This window comes from Mesitornis unicolor, unplaced genomic scaffold (assembly GCF_000695765.1).
Source record: "Mesitornis unicolor isolate BGI_N332 unplaced genomic scaffold, ASM69576v1 scaffold24874, whole genome shotgun sequence".
Taxonomy (NCBI): domain Eukaryota; kingdom Metazoa; phylum Chordata; class Aves; order Mesitornithiformes; family Mesitornithidae; genus Mesitornis; species Mesitornis unicolor.
In genome coordinates, this window is record NW_010182491.1 from 59718 (window position 1) to 76221 (window position 16504).

Below are 16504 nucleotides of genomic sequence, written 5' to 3' on the forward strand. Positions count from 1 at the left end.
GTCTTAACTGAGTCCCAGACAGCATCTACATCATCCTATTGGGTCAACAGGAAAAAAAGCTGACTTTTTAAAACACACCTAGGATGCAGAATTACACCCTATGCTTGCAAAAACTATTGCCATCTACTGTTTTATTTACAAACATGCCCCAACAACAGAACTTTGATTTCATACACACAAGCGAAAGAGAGAGTTTGTGTACTGTGCACATTTATAACGGAGAACAAAGTAACTTTTTCCACTTAGTGATCTGACATGCGTTTTCTGACCACTCTTCAAGACAATAAATAGTATTTAGGAAAAAGGCAGCCTAACAGTATATAGGCTTAAGGCAAATAATACATTCTTAGTTACTTTTACCTCTCAGAACGTATCAGCTAAGCTGTTCCTGTTTAGTGTCCTGTGAACTGACATTGGGGAAAAGAGGGTTTATAAATAACTTCTGTTTCAGAACAGTATTTCCATTACTTTATTAACCTACTTTTGAATTAGCGGAAGATAAAAAAAGCTTGTTCCTTGAACCAATCCCAAAGGGAGAATAACTCAGCACCACACACACACACAGATCTAGTGCATTAGCCAGCACCGCTTACTCTGAGGCTGGGCATGAAAAAGGAAACTTATTTCACCACATAACTTCACACTGATACACCCTGATACACTGTTAGTCTGATCTTGACCTGTATACATGTATGCACGTACTACACATATACAAATGCCTTACATCAATTATTTAATTCTATTAATGATTACTTCTATTTATTTCTCTTTAATATTTACATAAAGAAGCATTGTTTGCTTTCTCTGCAACTCTTCCATCAACTTTAAACAAAATAGGGAATCAAGGTGCTATTTATCCCACACAGTGAGTTAAACAAAGCAGAAACCATTCATATTTATTACCTGTACCTTGGCAAATAGCTTTATATATACGTAATTAAAACATGACTATATGCTTATGGGCTGAGAAGCAGACACATTTTTATGAAAAAGCGAAATCCAAAGTGACACAGACATAAGCCTTCATTTCTTTCTTGCTGCAAGCAGTGCTTTCTGCACTTGGATAATGCAAAATTACCCAGTACTCAAGCAAGTAAAGTAGAAAATCTTTTCCCACAAAGTAAATGTGTTAAACATGTTCCTCATAATTTCTGCAGAAAATACTACACACACATTGTGGACTTTCATTCAACTATTGACCATTTTAAGTGTTAGGTCTCTTTGTGGAGAGACTCTGACATGTTGCACTGACTATTTAACATTCCCCTGAACAAAAAGCATTTCAGAAGGTAAATACAGAATAGAATCATAGAATGGAAAAGATCTCCAAGATCATCCAGTCCAACCATCGATCCAGCCCTATTAAGTCCACCACTAGACCATGTCCCTAAGCACAACATTTCGTCTTTTACACACCTCCAGGGATCATGATTCAACCACCTCCATGGGCAGCCTGCTCTAATGCTTGACATACCTTTCAGTAAACAAATTCCTCCTCATATCCAATCTAAACCTCTTCTGGCACAACTTATGGTCATTACCTCTTAAACCTTGTCCTATCACTAGCTATAGGGAAAAGAGACCGGCCCCAACCTCTCTACAACCTCCTTTCAGGTAGTTGTAGAGAATGATAAGGTCTCCTCTCCTCAGCCTCTTTTTCTCCAGCCAAAACAATGCCAGTTCCCTCAGCTCCTCCTCATAAGACTTGTTCCCCAGACCCTTCACTAGCTTTGCTGCTCTTCTCTAGACACTCCAGCACCTCAGTGTCCTTCTTGTAGTGAGGGGCCCAAAACTGAACACAGTATTCAAAGTGTGGCCTCACCAGTGCCAAATGTGCTGAGCTTGAATGTTGTCAGGGTAGGCCCATTAAACAAAAAAAGTTCCTTCTAGGTTTTCCTCCCTGCTCTTTTGAAAGAGACAGTCTATACTCACTGCTTTGTTTTACAAAGCAACCAGTTTTAAAAAGAAGAGATGGAATGAGGCTGACTGCCTACAGAAGCCATGCCCAGCAAGATAGAAGGAAATGAGTACATCATGAAACATTAATTTACTTATGAACTCTTTAGTCTCTAGGTAAGAGACATCTATTGGCATCTCTGCCAAATACAGAAAACTTACATCACATTTTTACTTAAAGACCTTTGCAAACTGATACTAAACATCAGCAGAAAGCTGTAGCAATACAAGTTCAACAGCTATTTAAACACTTCTAATATCTACAAAGCATTTATGGCTCTCTTCCATAGTTAGGAATTAAGGAAAAAAGATACAAACCTGCCCAACATTGTATTAGGCTGTGCAGTAAAGATAGAAGGATCTACAACAAATCTGGTGTTGTCCACTATGAGTGTTACTCGTTCAGAAGTTCTCACATTCCGAGCTCCCTCTTTTCCATTTTCATACACAAACACCATTTCCCCACCGGCCTTGCAGCTCCCATCCGAACTCGACTGGCTACTGTTTCTGCTGCTGTTCCCCATACTCACAACAGAACCATTAGGGGAGGTCTTCTGAGGACGAGGGCTGCTCGGTCGAGAGGAACTGTGATCCTTTTCTCGATCTTAAGTGGGGACGAGGTGGAAGGAGAAAAAACAGGAAATGAAATTACAGATGAATTACAGATTTACACAAGCTCTATGCAGTGTATGCCTCTCCAGGCACAAAACACAGCAATGTGACAAGTACAAATTCTTTTAATTAGAGCTATTCTAGCTTAAAAAACCTTCAAAAATAACTGTCTATATATGAGATTCTGAAGTTTCTACCACTTTGACATCAGTCACTCTTCTGCCCAAAGCCTTTCAAAGAAAAATTTAGCATTCCAGTACTGAAAAAGCAACTCAACATAATACAGAAATTATGCATCACAGTTTGTGTTCAGGGCTGCAGTTCAAAGAAACAAAGTTTTGTCACTTAAAAAAAGTTTCCTATATTTCTAAATATCTAAAACCTACCAAATAAAGGGAAAACGCTCAGTCATATATCTTAGAAAAATTAGATTGTTCTTGTGATTTGAACCAAATAAGAGCATCATGTAAAATATACACTGCAGACCGAAGAAAGAGTTATGACCTATCAAAAAAAGACTACTCCCAGTCCAGGGCACATTTAAGAGATCTGTATGTCGTGGCATGAACAAATAATGCTTTTTATTGTATTCTTTTAAAAAAATAGTAATTAAGGTCAAGAATTCTAATCCTGAAATGCTATAGATCTGAACACACCAGAATGATACTGTCTTGTTGGTGAAGTAACATTCCTGATGCATGGAGTGAGCTGAGATTCTGCTCTTTCGTGGGATGAGTCACGAGATCTGTCACTTGATCTGCGTCTGTCCCTTGATCTCTCGTGTCCACCACTTGCACCATGGAGGCTCATTTTTGTGTAGTCTATTCCTTTAGCAATACGAGATGAGGTGCTAAAAAACAGAAATAAGAAACATTCAGCAACATTTCAGAACCATCACACATTTGAATTTTTAAGGCATTCACACTCCATGTACATTTTGAAGATTAATACTATCCACCTCAATTTTCTTTGTTGTACTCACACTTGTATTTACAAACACGAACAATTATTTGGACCATCAAGTAGACAGCAAGAACTACCCGCTTACTGCTGTGTGATTGACAGAGACACTGCCCGATCAGCTGAGCCTACCTGTGAACCTGTATTTGCAGAAACACCTTCCAGAACAAGTAAGTCAAATACAACTTTATTTTGATTCTTACTACTACCTTAAATGTTCTAATCAAACCATGAAAATAAAAGTTAGAGGTTATTTTTTCCAATGAAACCTGTTTTGGAAAACCCTTCTCAGAGCATAGGCTTTTAGTACTCACTTTGCTTTTTTTGCAACTTGCCTTTTACAAAGGTGGTCAGCCTTAATCTAGTTGATACATCAGGACACACCAGCCAAGGGTTTATTTCTGCACATTCTTTTTTTAAGTTTTCAGTTACTATTAGAAGGAACAATGGCAAGTCACCACAACCCAGACAGCAAACATACGAACTATATTATTAAAGTCAAGACCTACAGCATGGTCAGTAACAAGTAGGACATTTGTTCTAAACTAGCAAATTTCTATGTAACAGTTTATTTTTCTTGCCTGTTAAGTTATGTTACATTCCTTAAATTAAGATACCGATTACATTTCACAATTAATTATTAAGCCTACCAACAAAACCAGTCAGTTTTGAGATACAGTACTCTCAGAAACTATCTAAAAATTAAATATCAGTTGGCAACAGCTATTCTTGAGTTTTACCAAAAATACTTTTGCCTTTTACTTGTACTCTTTAAAACAGAAATTTGTACACCAAGACAGCAGAGACATATCTGTGTCCTTGCACCTCACTGGGATTCCTAAATCAGTTCCTTTGCTATTTGCCTTTCAAGCATGGGCATGACAACACTCCTTATTTAAGGGTTTAACTGAAGAACTTTCCAAAAGCCTCAGGTACTGGAGAGCCGAGACTGATGTCCATACAGCTACAGGGTCTGACAGGCAAAGAAGGGTTATAATTTCCCACCAGAGCCTCAATGTCCCACTTGCTCACAGCCTGCAAATCCTACAGCTTTTACCAAGAGACCTTAAATATGACTGCTACGAATGCTGGAGCTTCAAGAACACAGAGAGAGAAGAATAATGACCTAGCGAAGAAAAACACAACAAATTTTAAAAGCATGAACTGTACAAGCAAGTTGAGCAGAATGTCCTCTAAGTTGCTTAGAATTAATTAATGCAAAAAAAAAAATCACAACTATTCAAAACAGTGGACATCCAGCATGATGACATGTTTCAGCTTCAGGTTTCAGTGACTGCTAAGAAGAGGAGCTTAAATGAGAGCAGAAAGGCTATGATAAATCTTATGTGGTTTACATTGGCACAAAATGAATTTTAGCAGAACGCAAAGGATAATATATACCTCCCAGCTAAGGAACACAAGCTTCCTCCCACCCCATTTCAATGAGGGAAGGATATCCTATCTGATAAAGCAGAAGTTTGGTGCAGAGAGAATCTACTGCAATACTGTTTCCTGCCAAGCTTAAAATATGCTGCAATAAGACATACATCTTTAGGATGTGAAGTCAGCCAAAGGTCTATTAAATAAGGTAAAAAAACTGCAAGTCTTGCTTATATGGCTGCAAATGCTCAGATATACAGTCCAAGAATAAATATGATTCAACAACTTTCACTAAAAGGAAATAGAATTTTCCTCACAACTTCCAATGCAATTCTGAATGCATTAAGATATAAAGCATTTCAGCATGGCTAATGTGTCTCCTTACTTGTTTACTTCTCTATTAGAGAAAGGTAAATTCTCTATTATGAAAGTGAAACGTGCAAAAGCTTCCAAGAGCGAGATCTGCAAACCCCCCTTTCAAGAGCATCAACGATCAAGGAAAACCTTTGCATCTTTTCTTCCATATATATATATGCATACAAAACATAAGTACTTTAATAGGTACAAAATATGCCCCCAAATTATCAGAAATGTGGATTGCAACCTATAATTAAAATCTAGCTTGAAAGTCTGACCCCTGTTTATATACGATATTCATCACTACTACAGCTAAACTTCCAGAGAAATGGTCAAACACCAAACCAAACCAACCCCACCAAGAACCTCTGGACCTCATCGGCCCTAAAGGGTTTCTATCTGTGTGCCACACAAACTGTTCCACAAAGGGAGTGGATGGATGAGTGTGTGTGGAGTACCCAAATGCACGCATAGCAGTCCTGTGACAAAATATGTCAGCAAATCCTAATAAAGCCACATGTGATCAGGTCTTTGTTAAAGCAGTGCTTTGATCCTAGACCTGATAATATTTCTAACCATGCTGTGATAAACCAGAGTTTTGCAGGTGCCACATATTATATTATCAAAATGCATGACTCACTATTTCTCAATAGTTAAAACGTTCTAGTTGCTTTAAATAAGGGAAACACTAGAAAATGAAACCGAGCCACTGCAAGGATATGCAGGCTTATCATGCATTTTGGCAGAGCAGATGTAAATTACCTTTTAATAGAGAAAGCAATTAAAATGTGATTCTTAATCCAGAAAACTATCTAACCCCACATTACATCTAAGCAGTGATTCAGAGTTCACACTGAAGTGGGATGAGCCCTAATTAATAACCTCTTTACAGGAGTTGAGAAAAACAGGTGCTACAGGAAGCAACACTGACTCAGCTGGCATCATACTTCCTTCTTACTCACGTCTGAATGAGGGACTAAACACGCAGGGCACCCGTTTAAACTGTACCTTCCCAGTGCCGGAACTAGGGCTACGTTTGCCTTGGTACGTGAAGCCAGCAAGGCTGGGAGGAGCGGGGCAGGAGGCGCAGATGAACATGCCTCCTGCTGCCCACCGCGTCCATCCCTTCGGAGCACCCACACACCAGCAATCGAATCAGCACATCAGGCTGCGAAAGAGGAGAGGCTGCCAGCTGGAGGAAGACATGGGCTCTAAATATTCAATCAATTGTTTCTGAAATAGATAAGATTAGTGAATAATTCCAAAGAGCTGCTCAAATTGCAGATGGCCGCACCATTCATTCGCTCTGCTTCTATGTTGTGCTTTCCTCCCTTTAATGCACAGATCAATGCTAACTGTGAGACTGGCACATTCTCTGTTAACCAGGAGACACAGGATGCAAGCCAAAATTGCAAGTTTTCTGAGAATTCAAGCAGTCTGGCTTGAGACAGCACCATCTGAATCATGAATCTTCAGTCATCTTAATAACAGCCATCTAAAATGTCAATCTTAAATCTAATCACTGTTGAGTCACAGTACACAAAAAAAAATATTTCTGTGATCTGTTGGATATATACCTGACAAAATCTGAAGTTCCATTTGTTCATGTAGCATGTGTACTCTGGTAGATGCTACCACTGAAATACAACTTTGCTTTACAATAAACAAGACAACTAAAATTAGTTTAAATCTGAACAAACATACAATCAAGAGGTGGAATCTAGCACGTCAGAAGAGACAGCCACTGGCTTCACCCTGCAATATTTGACTGGAAAACTGTGTTACTGAGCTACTCCATCAGTCTGAAAAAGGAGCTACATCTGTGGCCAGTAGTTATGAAGGATCTGTGGGTTATATTTCCCTGTAAAGAAGCTTTAGAAGAAGTTGCAAGTGTTCAAAAAAATGAAGATATCAGAAGTACCAAATAATTTTGATTTTTTCTTCCAATAGAAGGACTTTTTAATAATATTTCCCTCCTCAAAGCCACTGTGGACAGAAGATTGTTTTTGCAAGGAAGCACAAAAACCTACCGCTCCATACCAGCAATGCAAAACTTGTTAGGAGTTACTTTATTTCATGCCTTACTAAAACCAAAACATTCACTCTTTCTCCATAGTCTTAAAACACTGATTTCTTAAGTCCACTAAGTCTTGACAGTACATTTTGTTCAAGAAGTCCTAATGTTTGTAGAAAACTGAACTACACCTACAACCTGTCCCCAGCAATGCAGACCAGTCAAGCTGGCCTTCACCAGCGGGTCCCACAGCTCTGTTGCTGCAGCTGCCTACCCACATGGATGGAAAAGGATCAACAACAGCAGAGCTGCCCCATTCGCAAGAACAGGCAAACTGTTAGGAAGTACGGTGGTTCACAGCAGCAGAATACGAACCAGATAAAACCCCAGTACTAATCAAACAGCAGTGACCTGCTGAAAATTAAAAGTGCCAGGAAGTCACTGGTCTCATGCAGCACCTGGCTGCCATACCATGTTAATCTGCAATTTCAGCCTGCAACAGTGAACAATGCTCTGCACAGTGCATTACTTGAAGACTCCAAGAAAGTCATTACAGTTTCAGATCTCCATCTCACTCTGTAGTATTTGCAGTATCAACTTTCAATTAATTCCCAGCTGACGATCACCAGCTGCACACTGTGCCACAGAACACATGGGCAGTGACTGAGGCACACCAATCTACAAGCAAAATTTTCTCCTGCATGTTTAATAACATACTGCATTTAATTTTGAACTGTAAGGGAGAAAAAAACCCCAGCATTTAAAATCCTCACTCTTATTTCCTCATTCACTAAAGCTGGAAAAAGCTTCATTATGTAGACCATCTAGTACCTTAAAGTTTATAAAGAAAATGTTAGAGAGTCTTGCTTTATCAATTACTTTCCTACAGGGGTGGGGGGGAACAACAAACCACCCAACCCTATGAATATTGGTATATTTCGACAATCTTCACAAATTCGATACACTTTTTTTTTTTGGCTCCAAAGGGGCACTGGGACACTTGCACTGCACCCATTCGTGAGCTGTAGGTCAGTGACAGAATTTATTTTCCCCTCTCAGTCAGGGATCAAGGAAGCTCTGCCTTTGTAAAGAGAAGAGGCATTTTCTTTAAAAGCAGCTGCCTCACAAAGTGAACCAAGTAAGCTCAAGGCTTTATTTAAGCAAACCTATTTAATATCATATAAAGGATGAAAAAATCATACCATCAAAATAGCACATTTGTCATACTGGTATGCTTCCTATTTTTGCAGTAAGTGAAGAGCTGTTTTGAAAAAATGGAAATGCTCTTCAATTTAATGATGCTTTGGAGTCATCTGTGGAAGGAGAGCTTCAGCTTGTCTTTATACATAACAACATATTGCTTTGAATATATTACTAATGATTAAAAGAAGTCATTAAACTGAATTAATTCTACTGCCAAAACAATTAGCACGTATTCCAGTACAAAAACTTCACGTGCATTCAACTGAATACTGCCAATAAACATGTTTTATAAAACAGGCTCTTGTCTACACGGAATTATGGTGCTAAACCAACATATTTATTACCCCCCAAGCCACCCTAAAGCTTTACCTAAATGAAAATGATGCAGCAGTGGAATATTAACCAAGATTTTTACCCTGTTTTTCTCCCTTTCTCTTCTAAAGCTTACATTAACTAATTCTTCTTAAAACATAAGCTTAGATCTATCCTTTCCTAGGATGATTCACATAATCAACACTTGTAGAATAGAGCTACAGAGCTTTATCTATACACTAAGTTACAGATATAATGCTGTAAGTCTTTAGAAAAGAAATCCGTTTCTCTCATACTGCTAGGACTTACACAATGACAATGCTTATGCCCCTCTTCCTCCCCCTGAAGTCTGTTCTTTGTCAGCAGACATTTCAATTGACCAGTGCACACAAAGGACAGTACTTCTCGTTTTTTCATTCTTCTCCTGAATAATGCCCACAGATTATTCCTGTTAACGGATACGCACCTTCCTCTTGTATCTATCAGGGAGGAAACACAAAAGCATGGAAAGAATTTTGAAATCAGAGCACAAAGGAATTCTGCTCCTTCCAAGGCAGCAGCTTTGAAAGCCAGATCAGCATCCTTTGGCATTACTTGTTAAGTTCAGCATATTTGATATTTCCATCCTTTCTTCAGCAGTTCATCGCACCTTCAGCGAGCCTTACTTTTTCCTCCATCATCTTCCCCTCAAGGATAAGAGATCGTAGCTATGCAGTCCATTAAGTGTTCAAAGACACAAACCCCTCTAGATATTAATTCAATTCAATTTCTCACAGTCACTGACTCAGCCATGCGTAGTGCAACACTGACGTCTGACCTCGCAGCCTCCTGTGAGCTGAATCCATAGTTGCCGTTTCCCCATCTCCACGCAGCCATTGGGTACCGCGACTGACAGGCAGGGCGGGGAGCACGCGAGAGGAGAGCTGCTGGGTGCCGTGCCAAGTACCATCTGCTGAGCTATTTCTAGTCCTGCCAGCTCGTCGGGTTTCAGCACAGAAACACCACATCTGAAAAGTTAACTGCTAACTTTCTCTTGTCACATCTCTCATTTGTGTTCGTGATCATTCAAGACACACAAATCCATGCGAGTTTCAGGAGATGGTTAATTTGTTCCTGTAGAGTCTGCCTAGATTAATATTTGAAATGAATTCACCTTTCACTGAGTTCATAAGCAGGTACAGCAATAGCAGCACAGCCTCCATTTTTTGACTACAAACTTCCCTTTTCCAGCAGGTCTCAGCCAGAAATAAAGTATTATGATGCTATGTCAATCTATATAATTATACTAATCAGTATCTTTACTGATCAGCAATCAGTTCACCAAGTCCTGACGTAGTGCATCTTCACACCAATAGGTCATCAAATGCCTGTCAAAAAGTCAAGCTCACCGAGCACAAAAAACCAAAGCAAATTAATGTACATGTCAGGATAAAATTTTCTAAAGATTTTTTCTCTGGGGGAGGATAAGTAATGTGTATCCTTTATGCTACAGCTTTTTTGAAATTACTCTTTTTAGAATGTCTGTAGGCTGTTTTAAGGAGCCACAATACACTGGAAGAAGAGTTTAAAAAGCAAGTCAAATAAAAATCAAGATGTCATAAGCAGTAGAGTGGAAATTAAACTATGATGAAAGCTGAAGGAATAAGGGGGATTGTTCAGCAGAAGACTGCTGTTACAAAGAAGTCAGTAAGAAAAAACAAGAGACTTGTGATTAGAAAGGCAGGAAAGCATCAGCTTTCTAGACTGAAGAGTCAGCTCTTTACTGAAAAGAAAGTTTCTGCAAGCACAATTTCAATTACCTGAGCCAGTGAATTTTCTCCTGTTTTTAGGGTCTTGCGAGGTTTCACACAACCACATTCTCCATGCTCCAGAGGCAGAATGACCATCACGGTCTTGTAAGCCTTTTCTTCCCTTCAAAATAAGCCACGGAAGACATTGCTGTGATGAGCTGCATAGAAAGCATGCTAGAAAAACCTCCCTTCTTAAGCATTTTCTTGCCTCCAATAGAATAGCAAAACAGAAAAAGGGCAAGTGCACCTGGGTTCTTTCAGCACCCATTCCCTATGCGGGCTCTTTTCTCAATAGCAGAATTCACATGTTTTGTTCTCCTTTACTCTTATTTCAGGTAGAAAGAACACGTCATAGATGGATTAGCTCCCGATTCCCACAGAACTATCCCTCAGGCCAGGACATGCATCCATCAGAATCTTGTAGAAGCACAGTAAGGAAGCTCTTGGAAAGAATTATCTCTGCCTTAACTGGGGAATGCTGCAAGATCTTCCCTCAGCATCACACAACAACTCTATGAACAATTTCCTACTCCAAAGTTCTCGAATATTCATATAATTTTGGCCTTCAGTGAGCCCTCTCAACTTTGAGTAATATATTCCTTAGTAATTCAGTTCCACTTCAGGAATGAATGAAAAAAAAGCAAACTCAAACCCATGAGTGTTCAGTTGTCAAAGGGATTTTTCAAGCAGCAAGGAATTAACCTTTAGGTAGGTACAGGACTTATGTCAAGATACTCAAATACAAGACCTCCACGAAAGAACACTGGTTGCCTTTACTTATTATATACCAATTCCTCCTCCATTTTCAAAATTGAATATTAAGTAAAAATCAAAGTTTAAGAAACTCAGAAGTACATTCTCCTCCTTGGAACTGGAAAATAACTCCATGTATTATAAACCAGCTTTGGAAGTCCAAATTCAAAAGAACTGGGTCCAAGCACTTACTATACCTGTATCTACCCATTATAGTTTCTACTCTGAGCAGAAAGAGGCTGACAGCAATGCAGAACAGAGGTGTCCATGAAAATTCTAGGGCATAATAGTTCTGAACATAATAGCTTCACCTCTAAAGTGCTTTGTATCTTACTTAAAAGTCAGGGTCTGATCAAGTCCACCACAAACAACACCTGATGATATTTGGAAAAGGTCATTTGTGCACTGGACAAGTTCAAGAGGATTTAGTGTGTGCTTCTGCACAGAAAGTCACTAAGTTTTCCTTCTCAACAGTGTTCAGAAGCTGCTGTTTCAAAAGATAAAGGATTTCAAAAAGGAAGAAAAAACCTAACAAAACTGTTTTCACCACCCACTATGCCTTAGATACCTTACAGAAGATTGGTAGACTGATGTTTTTAAAGTGATCACTGAGTGCAGCCCATTTTTCTAGATTCCAAGAACATACCTTCCCAGCCCATCTCAGTTTCTTCTGAGGGCATTGCATCCTGGTGCCAATAAAATCTAGATAAAGAGATCTTGATCTTCCAGCACTAGGTTGCAGTTAAGAGCAGGTGCATTTACAGTTAACTTAAAGCAGATGATGCATGGTAACTCATAGACTATGACCTGACCGCATGGTGAAAGCAGGCCTAATTCTTTTTATGTCATCTATTGTGTAGGCTTGGACCATGCTAGAAAATGTTCAACCGAAGAAATCTAATTTACAAAGAGAAACAAAACCCATCTTGCAGCAGAAAACAGATTATACATTCTGATATCACTGCAGAGATGAGAAAAGGACCCTTCTGGGGATGCTTCATCTACTTACAAAATGCTGATGCAAGTGGCACTTCCATTCACAACCCACGAATGCATCCTCCCAGCATGCAAAAATAATATTAGGAAAAGAAATTCTCTGCATTCAGCATCTGCACAATAACTTATCATCCACAGAAAAATTTTCAGAGTCTGAAGATTTTCAAAGATTCAAGAGTAATGACAACAGAATCACAGCACAGCCACATTTTGTTTATTAATGCAGTAGGGGAGGCAGGACTTTGAATCTAATACTATCTACACAGAATGAACAAAAACAGAAGCAGATTTAAAAGATTAAACCCAGGATACATCTTAAGAAAGAGGCAAATTTAAGTCACAGATTTTTCACTTAGTAATTAGAATTTGAGTCTTACAACATAGCACAGTGCTACAGCACTATGGAGAAATTACATGTGGGAAGCTAATAACCAATGAAAAATTAAATGGAGAATACAGAACAGCAATACCCACTGATGAAAATATGAATTCATCAACCATTTACTTGTACCTTAGCCACCGTTTGGTCAACATTTAGATCCTGAAAGTTTTCTTCTATCTTATTCATGTACTTAAATAAAAAGCATCTCAAAGATTTTTGTAACAGCTTGGACAAACAAGACTGTTTGAATCATTAGTTACAGCCAGCTTCACCACCATATAATTTCGTTCTGTCAAGCTCTTTAGATTGATCATTTGCATTCTGATTTTGGTCCTTATTTACCTAATCTCTCCCTTCTGAGCTCTCTCTTATGTTGCTCATCTCACAAGTAATAAGAAAAAGGAGCAGAAAAAACAGCACAACTTGCCAGAGGTTTCTAAAATACCATATTCACCAAACTAGAGTGAAAAACATACAATGCTAAACTGTGTAACTGTTTAATACATACAACCCCTTTCAACAGTTTCGCCATCTGTCCTTTGCCTCAAACGGACGGCACAGTGAAGGGAGCTGAGTCTCGTGGCTCTCCTTGCTGCCACATAAGCCTTACACACACAGGAGAACAGCTCACAGGCCCAGATTATGTTTTCTATGAGTCTAGAAAATTATCTAAGCTATTTTAAGAATGTTAAGGCTGGAGGATTAAACACTGCAAAGCACCAAGAAGAGACAAGCTAAGCATCTATCTTAAATATTACTCCCTTGTTGAGATTTATTATAAAGTTCTTCTTTCACCATTACCCTTTTCAAACCTGAAGTATTTTGTTCTGTATGATAGCAAGGCATATTTTGAAAGTGCAAGGCAAACAGGACTGTAGTACTCAAACCTTAACAAAGCAGTTATGTTACAGTTACACCATTGAAACTGGAGTCTCAAAACACATTCCCCTTCCCTCTCCAACCTCCCCGCACTTTTCACATAGAATTTTACTTGTCTGCAGAAAAATTAAGTCAGGAATGATAGTAATATGTCTATATTCAGTCACTCAAAATCAAATTATTTTGTTTATGCTTTTGAATAAAGTACACTATTTCCCAATAATTGGATTTTCTGAAGTAATCAAGTATCTCAATGGAACAAAGTAACAAAGTATTTCTCCTTCATTAATCCCTTATTCTATTACAACCTCAAATTGTTAGTTGGGTTCTCATTCATAAAGCTTTCCAACAGCAGTTTAGACTATTTTGCGGGGCGGGGGGGGGAATCAGGTGTTAGCTTGAATACTAAATCCATACCATACACATTAAAAGCTTCCATAAAACACTGGTAGTTCACCATTTTATTGGAGACACAAATTGTGTCTTGTCAGAAATATGTCCAACCTAGCTGCAATTATTTTAGAGCCACAGATTTCGTAACTTCTGATGTGTGAATCTTGAATTCAGATCTTACAAAGTGATCAACAGCAGCCTGAGAGGCATAGGACATAGACTTCCTTATGTTAACTTTTATCTGTATCAAACAATCTTTTCAGAAAGCTGCACAGCTTTTCATTTAAACATTTCCCCAGAACAGATCACAGCAGACCACACATGGTGAGACATGTGCACTGTTTTTCTGTACTGGATTTACCTAGCTTCAGCTTCGAGCTACTACACTTTATTACAAATTACTAACTAAAGCTCATCATCATAATGTTGTTTCTGCGAGAATTTTAGAGACTGATCAAGACAACACTATTTAACCTTTGAGTTTTCCGTGTCCTAGAAGATATTTTGTAATTTCTATGTCTTCAGAATCCCATCTAATCAAAATCTTCCCTGAACGACTGATACCAGACTTGCCAGTAACTTCACTGTACATTCAACAGCTGCACAAGCCCTTTTGACCACATGTTGTTAATGGAGACTTATGTTCAGCTGCCTGCCCATTGAGACAGTGATCTTCACAGTGCCAGGACTACCAACCACCGAGCTGATGTAGCCTACAGAGATGGCCTACATTTTTTGTTCCTAAATGTTTAACTTTGCATCTAGTCAATATGAAGAATGTATGGTTATTCACTCTCAGTTTATTAAACTGGGGTCCTCTGCATCAATACCAGTTTTGGGTTTTATTCCAGACCCCTAGTCATGAGAGGTAGCATGGGATCAGAGATGAGCTATATGAACTGGACTCAGCAATTACACTCTGAGACCTGACAGCAAAACAGTCCTCAACCCACATACAATGCCCTATCACATCTATATTGTTCATTTGCTGATACTGCATCACATTTTGATACTAAGAACAGATGAACCACTTACCAGACACCATCATCTTAACAAAGTCATCAGCTGCACAAATCTCTATTTCATAAGCCTATACTGATCAGTAGCACCAGCCATCCTCTTTGGCTCTGTGTTAACTGCTCCATTATCCACATCATAGACAGCCTTATGTGGCTCTCCCTGTAAGGCTTTTAATTATTGGTGCATTCTTTTTCCCTGCTCTCTTGGATGTCTCACAATTATCCAAGATTTAATGACAGGAAAATAACCCACAATATTAACTGCCCATAGTCACTTTGGGCAACACTTGAGTCCAGTTTATCTGAAACTATGCAATAAAAGTATGAATTAAATTGCTGTTATTGAATGTGCTCCTCAGCTCTTTTCCCATCATCTTGCAAGTGGGAAAGCTTAAATCACTAACAATTTTAGCTAGGTAGCAGAGATGTTTAGTTATATTTAGCACTTCTAAAAGGGCAAAGTACTTGGTAGATACACACTTATTTAGATACTTATGTATATTTCCAGCAATATGCTTCTTCACAGACATTTGCTAAGTGACTAACTGCTTTGCTTAGTTCATTTTTGAACACTCTGTGCTAGAAAAACACAAATCAACTTCATAGCATCTTCAAATCAAGAAGCATTTAAAAACATTCTTGCAGTGATGAATGCAGGCGAAAGCAATATCTGACACACAGCTTTACAAAGAAAGCGCTATAGCATAATACTTGCATGCAAGCAACTATCAGTTATCACCAAGAACAACCTGCACTTATTTTAAGTATGCTGCTTAACAGAGAGTAACAACAACTGAAAAACAATGAACAGGAAGCAACTCCTTACTAGGAGTTACTCCCAAAAAATTCATATATTCAGCCACTCAACTGGTGTCTTGATATGCACACAAGGCATTTAGGGTTTTTTTAAAAATATTACAATCCCACCCATGGCAAAACAAATCTAAGCACAAACTAGGGAATCTGACAAATCAGTTAGGGTAGAAAATATCTTTTAAAATAATTAAGAAGCATTCCTTTTTGAAAGAACTACAAAATTTATGACAGGACTTGCCACAACCAGATACAGTAGCCTTTAGAATGAGCTTCTATTGTCATTTTTGAGATGCAATAGATGGTACATAGCACCTACCTTGAATGTTTACAAAGTTTACGAGGTCTATTATGCAATTTCCGATCCCAATTCTCTGGATCACTGGAGTTACTGTCATAAGGATGAGGCCGTCCTGCCATTCCAGTGCCAGCTTCCTCACACTACTGCTCTGAAAAGCACACATGCAGCACTCACAACCTACATCAAGAGAGCAGTGTTTACCTTTAAATAATGCCACACACAAACAAAACAGACATGCAGTATTTAGCGTTGTTAGGTTTTTGGTTTTTTAAATAAAGATTACAGAAAATACGAAGCACAACTTCTAAATTGCATGACAATAATCCTCTATGCATTTTGCTGATACCTGCACTAAAAAGATTATTTTGTTATAAGAAATATATT

General features: G+C 38.6%; 1 protein-coding gene across 2 annotated transcripts in view; it reads right to left on the minus strand.

Moving 5' to 3' along the window:
- BTBD10 (BTB (POZ) domain containing 10) overlaps positions 1–16293 on the minus strand; it is a 22521-nt gene extending 6228 nt beyond the window's left edge. Inside the window, exons 1-3 of one of the 2 annotated variants that reach the window (XM_010183804.1) lie at positions 16139–16293; positions 3225–3418; positions 2275–2560 (exon numbers count right to left, since the gene is read on the minus strand). In XM_010183804.1, coding sequence (XP_010182106.1) covers positions 2275–2560; positions 3225–3418; positions 16139–16239 — 581 coding nt within the window. In that variant the 5' untranslated portion in view covers positions 16240–16293. Of the gene's footprint in view, positions 1–2274; positions 2561–3224; positions 3419–9260; positions 9566–16138 lie in introns of those variants that run through there. The other variant, XM_010183803.1, reaches the window with a different exon arrangement.
- Between the last annotated feature and the right edge of the window lie 211 nt (positions 16294–16504).